Source organism: Carica papaya, chromosome 7, assembly GCF_054855325.1.
Source record: "Carica papaya isolate Zhongbai chromosome 7, ASM5485532v1, whole genome shotgun sequence".
NCBI classification, from domain to species: domain Eukaryota; kingdom Viridiplantae; phylum Streptophyta; class Magnoliopsida; order Brassicales; family Caricaceae; genus Carica; species Carica papaya.
Window position 1 is genome coordinate 4418470 of NC_142315.1, and position 8576 is coordinate 4427045.

The window sequence follows — 8576 nt, forward strand, 5'->3', positions numbered from 1 at the left end:
AAAAATTTAAATTAAATTCATTTTTATTACCCACTAAATTCAATAATTTTTTCGTTTTAAGAGAATTTGTAAAAAAATCGAAACTTAAACGAAAATAAAATTATAAATTAAATGCGGAAGATAAATAATAAAATTAAAGTTTACGTTCTTTACGCAATACTTTAAAAGGTCCGATAGGATTACGAGAATATCCATTTTAAAAGATCAAACGAAAATTAAAAAAAATAAACGAAAGACAAATAACTAAGCAATTCTAGAACGACCTTCACTATCTCTTGAAGGGAGTCCGGATGGTGAACTATTCACAACTCCATTGTTGATCGAGATCTGGATCTTGATCTTTTTGATTTGAAATAGTTAATGAAGGAGTGAGTTATAGTAACCCATTAAAACTATCATACTAATCACAGATACAAAAAATTAAAGATTATTAAAAATCAGAAAAACAACACTGGAGCCCTTAATTTCATGTAAATTCATTTACTATAAAGAAAACTATTTATTTCATATCGTGTAATAAGTCATTCCCAATAATAACTTATGAAAACTCATATTCATGCCCTATTATTTATTACATATAAGATGACAAAAAATGATCATTTTATATTTTTACTCACTTACTGGTACCCTGGGAGTTCATAAGGATGTCCTCCTACTCGTGAACTCAATATTCAATTAAAAAATTAACTGACCGTCCCTATATCCCGTCCGGTAATGGGCACTAAATATTCTGGTATGAAGGTGAACCATATCTTTCAAACTTTACCGGTAAGAAACTTCTTACCGACTGAAGTAACATTCATGATAGGAATTTTTATGTACCGGACTTATTCGCCATTTTCCAAGTACCCAGTAAGTCTTTCCTATACAGATTTCCATCAGCATAACAATCAACCATGCAATAATGATGTCTCATTTTATATTCACCGTTCATTTAAATAACAATATAACTTAACACAGCCAAATAACCAATGACTAGAATACTGACATGCAATGGAGGAGAAACAATTAACAAAATAACTAAAAAGATCCTAAAAACTATCAACTGAGTTATGCACAATATAATAGTAAACAAATATGAGTAATATAAAAAAATAGACAGAAAATCAAAATGACTGTTAACTAAGCGGTTCCAACTTCACTAATGACGTATAATTTTTTTTTAAGATTCTCTAATTTTTTCATAAAAACACATAATTATTAATTATTAAGCCATAATTTGCTGTAGCGGAGAAAATGGTGAGAGATCCTAATATGAATCGATGTCCAAAATACTGAATTTTCTACTGCACCTACTAACGGTCCCTAGATTTTCTGAATTATCCATACAGAATCTAAAACACTTGTCACATATATAAAAATATCATAGGAATAAAAAATCGATGTAAAAAATTCTTTTCGACCAATTTTGGGATTTCAGCACAACTACACCACCGTGCTTGGGAGACGGCACCACCGCTCACGGTGACGGTTTGCCTTGGCCTGGTCGTTTTTGGTCAATTTTGGTTAGTTTCGATCGACTTTATACGTATTTCTGCGAAAAATACGTTAGGGGGACTTAGTTGGCCGAAAAAAATTAGAAAATGAAAACCTACAGGCAGTGGGGCTTTCTGGGTGCGGCGACTCTGGCGAATCATCTTCCCAGTTGGAAGATAATAGTAAAAAAATCGCACAAAACTGGAAACGAAAAGGGGTTCATCGGAGAAGGTTGTGTGTTTTGCCTGCGGCAGTGCTGTCGGGCTTTGCCTGCAGTTTTTAGCTTACCTGTTGTTCATTTTGCTCTGATATGGCCATAGGGATACTCGAAATCGAATTCCGGGGGAGTAAAATTTTTTTTACCTTTTTTGGTGGTCGAAGGTGGCTCTGGTGCGACGTTGGTCGACTCCCTTCTTCGGCGATTGGTTCTTCTTCTCCAGTGGGAGGCTGTCGGCTAGGGTTTGGGTTTAGTATAATGCGAAATATTTATAATCATCTCGCGTTTATCTAGACTGTTCATCGCATTTGATCTCGACCATTCTATCGCATTTAAAGAGAAAATAAATCTAAATTATTCATTGCGATTTAATCTCGATCATCCGATCGCGTTTAAATAGAGAATAAATTCGGACCGTCGACGCATGCAGGATTGATCCTGAGCCGTTCGATCTCAGGGCACACGGATCGCCCGTGTGGCATCCCACGTGGCACCAACATTAGTGCGCCTTGCCACGCGACGTACTCTCGTTCGTCGGGATTGTTGATTGGGTAGTCCTACGTAGTAAATTTTTTTTTATTTGCACTATAACCCTCAAGTTTTTGATTTTTTTTTTTCAAAAACACCATCCGAATCCGAATTTTTACATATTTTTTTCAAAATTGTTTTCAATTTCATCCATAACATATATTTTCATAAATTCAACAAAAATTAAAATAAATTAATTTAAAAATAATTTTTTTTTAATTTTTTATATATTTAAAAGGTTAAAATTAATTTCGGGTTTAAGTATTACAGAATTAAATTGAGATTAATTAGTGGGTAATTCATTTCAATAACTTTCTTTACTTTGCTAGTATTTACCAAAATAAACGTGAGATTCAAATTCTTGAAGTCCAAACAAAGTGTATGAATAATAATTTACTTACATTCTTTCTATTAAATTGAAAGAAAGAGCATTTCTTAACATATGAATTAATTTAATTATTAATATATAACATTAGTTAAGTTGTGTATATAGTACTATAAATTATTACATAAATACCTCCAAAAAACAAGGAATTACCGACAGTGAGATTTCAAAACAAATAAAGGGTGTGTGTGTGTGTGTGTATGTATATATATATGTAATATGAGAAAATTTAATAATGCTGGAATATTAATGTTTAATACAAGGTATTGGGAAATTTTAATGAAATGTCAGTGATCCATTTCCTTCAGATAAAAATACAAAATCTGGCATATCCCATGTGACCATATTTATCATACCCCGATGCAGATCACATTTCTTGATTACAAAAAATTATAATCTAAAGAAAAAGTAGATTTAGAATTTGACAGCCTTATTTTTCACTGCATGGTTACGATATGAAAATAATGCATTATATTTTGTATGTGTGTGTGTGTGTGTGTATATGTACCTTCATAAGTATTTTTGGTTACTAAATTGCTATTTGAAGTATATTAGTGAAGTTTATGAAAGGCTAATTGTGTCTTAAAAGTTAATAAAACTATAATTTATTTTGTTTATAATCTAAAATAAGGTTACAAAGATCTTATTAAGATAAATTTTTCTTAAGTTGATAATGTTAATTGACTATAGTATTTTTTTTATCAGATTAGTAATAAGATTTTTATAGAATTACATATTTATTAACGCTTAATTTAAATTATATATGCTGGGTACTTCTACTACTAGATCAAATTATATATATATATGTTTATTTATTGCAATATATACAGCCCGAAAAAATATGGTGATCATTTAGGAGTTACAAGTGCTACGATTTAGGGTATCAAAACTAAGCAATATCCGTAGTGGGTATATAATTAGAAGTTACATAAGCAGGGTGACAGTTAGAAATATGTATGTCTATATACACTATATACATATATATATATACACATTGTTAGCTTAAGCGAGGAAAAATTAAGGGTATAATGAATACCCAGAAAAAGAATTAAGTGTAAATTTTTTTAAAGATTAATATGGTCAGCTTGTGGTTTTGTATATTTGTTTATATATTTTTGTATATTAACAAAAACATGAGTCACTATTTAATAAATTTTCATTACTTTATTATATTTGAATAAAAAATTCATACATTTTAACTTATCTGATTTAAGTTTGTATAATAATTAAATATTGAAATTCAGTCTTACGAATGGGCTTTAAAAAGAATTACAATATTTTCTCGTAAGTAAATTGACTTTTTTTAAAAGTAAACATTTGACTGATTAGGGTGTGTTTGGATGAAGAAGAATGAGAAGAAAATGAGGGGAAGGAAAAGGATAATCACTTCCTTTCTCCGTCATTGAGAATCATGTTTTTGAGAGAAGACCTTAATTAATCTCATTAATTAAGGTTTATTATAGTTAATAAGGGCAGTTAGTGATTTTTTTGTTAAGGTCCAAGAAACTTCCCTAAAATGGGGTTGGGTGGCAATCCACACTCTTTATTAATTAAATTAACAAAAACCCTAATTAATCTCCTGTCCAAACACATGCATACCAATACATGTATAGAAAATTAATTAACATTTTTTCTTTCTGCTCTCTAAATTAATCTCTGCATGTCAACATGTCTCCCAGCTTAAGCAGACAACACTGTTCTTTTACATGTGATTTCATCTCCTAGCTGCTACTCCTATATTGTTCTTGTCTTCCATTTTTCCTTCTCCCTTGTCGCCATCTACACACATACATATTCCCCCCCTTCTCTCTCTCTCTCTCTCTATATATATATATATATATAAACGCCCATAGAAGTCTTTCTCTCATCAGGAGCAGATCATGTCTACTTCTTCCTCGTCTTTCCCATCATCAGCATCATCACCACCATCATCATCATCATCATCTCCTTCCTCTGTTTGGTTAGTTGCTTACATGAAGCTAAAGTTCTTCACTCGAATCCGTAGATTCCTGCGATCCAAAGCTCCCCACAAGCGTAACAGGGCAGCGTCCGATCATCACGCCGCAGAGAAACCAAGAATAATAGATGCTGTTGTTGATGACGATGAGGAAGAAAAGAAGGATACGGATAAATCCATGGTGTTGCAGAAATCGGTGAAGAGGCTTCACTTTGGTACTTGGGAAGAGAAGGAAATGGCTGCCGAACAGATACAGAGGCTCGCCAGAGATGACGTCAGCGCCAAGAAGTTGATCGCGGAGCTCGGTGTGATACCGGTTCTTGTTTCCATGGTCGCCGCCGACGAGTCTGGTCGCCGTCGAGCGGCCATTAAGGCCTTGTTGGAGCTCGCTAATGGAACTTACACGTAAGGTTTTATTATTATTATTATTAAGTGTATAGTAATTTATTTTATTAAAATATTATAATCATGCATGATAAACAATATCTTACCTCGCCTACATTAGAGGGTGAATTAATTATCTCGCTTAATTTTTTTTTTAATTTGTCAAAATACTGTAATTAATTACACTTAGTAAAAATCTCACCTCATTAATTATTTTGATAAATGTTAATTGAAATTGAAATTGATAAATATTAATTTGGTAAAAAAAGAAAAATAGTAGCAAGTGTTTAAAATGTTGAAATTGGAAGGATAAGATGGCATCTTTTTGTACAACTTGTGGGGTTACTTTCCTCCTTTCTACAAATCAGAATTTGGAAAGGCTGCAAAAATTTGTCTTTCTTTCCAACATATTTTGAAATAATGTTTTTCTACATCTTTCTCATGTTCAAAATTAAAAAAAAAAAAAAAAAAAAAGTTTATGAAATTCATAGTAGCTTTCAAAGACGTTCTTTCTATGTTCTACAAGAATGCATAAAAGATTGTCAACTCTCATAATTTATTAAGATGACATTGAATAATTTTGTGCATCTCGTATATTTGTGTTTATTATACAGCTTTTAATTCTTTAGAAGTTAAATAATTATTATTTTTACATTATTTTTTAAAGTTAAATATATTTGTAATTAATCTCATTTTGTTGGAATTTAGAAATTTTAATTAATATTTGTTTAATAATAAGATGGTGTTGCATTAGGAAAGCACGAGTTAGATGCTCCTCCACTACTTCATTTGTGGGTAGGAAGACTTATGAGTTTTTCTTTAAAAAAAAAAAAAAAAAAGAATTATTCAGAGGAGGAACAAACAACACAAGGTATAGAAAATTTAAAGCAATACCAAATTAGGAAGAGTTTGATTTGAAGATGTTTAATTATATAAACCCATTTGCTATTTTCAATGGGTCAATTGGTGGGTGGGTTGAGTTGACTACTAAATTTAATTTAATTTAATTTAATATTTTAGACGATAGACTACATTATTATACATACATATATATATATACACACTCAATTGGAGATGCTAATTACTAAAATATTTGGTATGATTATTTTGAGATTCCAATTTCTAAGCCATTTTCTTTCTCAAGATTTAATAAGTTTACTTATTGATATGACATTGAATCTTGTTGACTCTATTGCTAAACTAATTAAATTCTTTATATTCTTTGTTTTTTAGTGGTTAAAATATGGATTATATATTAATCTATAACTAGAGATCTTTGGCTGTGGTTCTCTTTCCACAGGCTTATGCTTCTTAGCTACTTGGGTTTTTCTTTTTTTGTTTTTGTTTTTGTTTTTTCACAAATTTTGAAATAATTATTATAATTTTTTTAGATGAGTAAAAAATAGAATCCAAATTTAGTGTCAATAACTCTATAAAGTAAATGTCACACTATTTAAATATAAAATTAATCAGTAAGTACAATAATAATGCCACACTCCTAATTATAAGCCTTTTAATAGTTGTGGGTTTTAGTTTTTATTCAAATTAATTAAGAATTGTTTGTCTATTTATTAAGTTTTATGATTTATATTTCAGTAAAAAATATAAATACAAAAATAAAAGAAGAATTTCTGAATTCATGTGGGTTTAACATATAAAAATTATTTAATTGTCAAAAAAAGTTTAAAAATTAATAATAGCAAAAATTATGAGATGAATTCTAATCAAGTGTGATCTTAAATATTTCAGGAACAAAGCTCTAATAGTGGATGCAGGACTTTATACAAAACTACCAAAAAATATAGAGGAGATTGATGAATCAACAAGACAAGAGTTTGCAGAACTTATATCTTCATTATGTTCTCTGGCAAATACCCAATCTTGTCCTTCGTCATATGAAATTATATCATTTCTTATTTCCATTCTTGAGTCGAAGAAATCAAGCATAGAAACGAAAGAAGTCAGTTTAGGTGCACTATATAAGCTATCAATAGTATTAGAGAATGCAGGAGCTTTGATCTCAAATGGGGTAGTTCAGACTTTATTGATGCTTTCATTAGAAAAACAACTATCAGAAAAAGCCCTAGCAATATTAGGGCACTTAGTGGTGACCCTAATGGGGAAAAAAGCAATGGAAGAAAACCAGATGGTGCCAGAAAGGTTGATAGAGATTTTTACATGGGAAGAAAAATCTAAGTGTCAAGAACTTTCGGTCTACATTTTGATGATATTAGCTCATCAAAGCTCAACTCAGAGAGCTAAAATGGCAAGGGCAGGGATAGTGCCAGTGCTTGTTAAAGTGTCCTTATTAGGGTCACCTCTAGCTCAGAAAAGGGCGACAAAGTTATTACAGTGGTTCAAGGATGAAAGGCAAGCCAAGATGGGTCCTCATTCTGGTCCGCAAACAGGAAGAATTTCAATAGGTTCACCATGTAATCCTAGGGAAGCTGAAGAAGGTAAGAAAATGATGAAGAATTTGGTGAAGCAAAGTCTTTATAAGAATTTAGAGATGATTACTCAAAGAGCTGCCTCTCCTTCCTCTTCAAATCTTAAATCTTTTGCTATTAGCACAAGCTCTAAGAGCTTGCCTTATTGAAATCTTTCCTCCTTTAACACCATATTGTGTTTTGGGATTTATTTTTATTTACTCTCATACATATACAACTCAACTCTTTATAAGACCACGTTGTAATTCTTATATTGACAAAGAAGATTGTATATCACAACAAATCAAATTAGTGTCAAATTTTCTAGAGATGGAAAAAACTGTATATAAATAGAAATTTTTTTTTTCCAAATTATTATTAAGCCTAATATGTCAAAACGATGAATTATATTTGCATGACATATTTAGTAATCATACATTTTGTATTTATGTGCTTGTAAATTTTCTTCAATCCATCAAAAAAATAATAATACAATTTAGATTCGTAACTAATTTTGACTCGTATTCAAGTATTGAATCAAAATAAAATTTATAAATTTCATAACTAATAGCCAGTAATGTAAAATTACTTTAATTTCACACTTCTAGAAAATAACTATTGGTTATTTGGATGTTTATACTCAAAAAACAATCAAGTCACAAAATAAAATATTTTCAAGTGCTTATAGAAAAAAAAACAACTAATTCTTATTTGCTTTCACTAGGTAAAGTTATAAATTTGTTTTAGTTTTTTGAATCTATAAACTATTTTCTTAGATTAAAAAAATTATAAGCATCAATAAGTAGAATTTCACCTTGATTTACAACCAATAGATAATTATGTTATATAAAAAATATTTAAGTGCTGAGCTATTATCTCAAACTTTTCATATTTTTTTTGATGTTACTGTAGAGACCCAGAACTTAAATAGAAATAAATTCATAAATTAAATGCGGAATCAAATAATAGAGTTAGGATTTACATTACTTACACGATAGTTTAGAATACTAAATAGGAATATGAGAATGTTCGTTTTAAAAAATAAATGGTAATTAAAGAAAAACGAACAAATAAATATTTTAGAACAATCTTCACTAGTATTTGAAGGAAATCCGGGTGGTGAACTGCTCATAACCCTATTACTAATCGAGATTTGAATCTTGGTATTCTTGATATGAAATGCTTAATAAAAATGTGAGTTAC

The 8576-nt window shown here is 30.1% G+C and overlaps 1 protein-coding gene across 1 annotated transcript; it reads left to right on the forward strand.

Moving 5' to 3' along the window:
• Positions 1-4229: 4229 nt before the first annotated feature.
• On the forward strand, positions 4230-7702 carry LOC110821975 (ARM repeat superfamily protein). The gene is made up of 2 exons (XM_022051964.2): positions 4230-4968; positions 6697-7702. The coding sequence occupies exons 1-2, from the start codon at positions 4487-4489 to the stop codon at positions 7541-7543; spliced, it is 1329 nt and encodes a 442-aa protein (XP_021907656.1). The 5' UTR covers positions 4230-4486; the 3' UTR covers positions 7544-7702.
• The last annotated feature ends 874 nt before the right edge of the window (positions 7703-8576 follow it).

Coding starts and splice junctions, on each gene's coding strand:
- LOC110821975 (XM_022051964.2), top strand. CDS start 4,487: ATGTCTACTTCTTCCTCGTCTTTCCCATCATCAGCATCATCACCACCA. Junction 4,969..6,696: donor CTCGCTAATGGAACTTACAC/GTAAGGTTTTAT, acceptor TAAATATTTCAG/GAACAAAGCTCTAATAGTGG.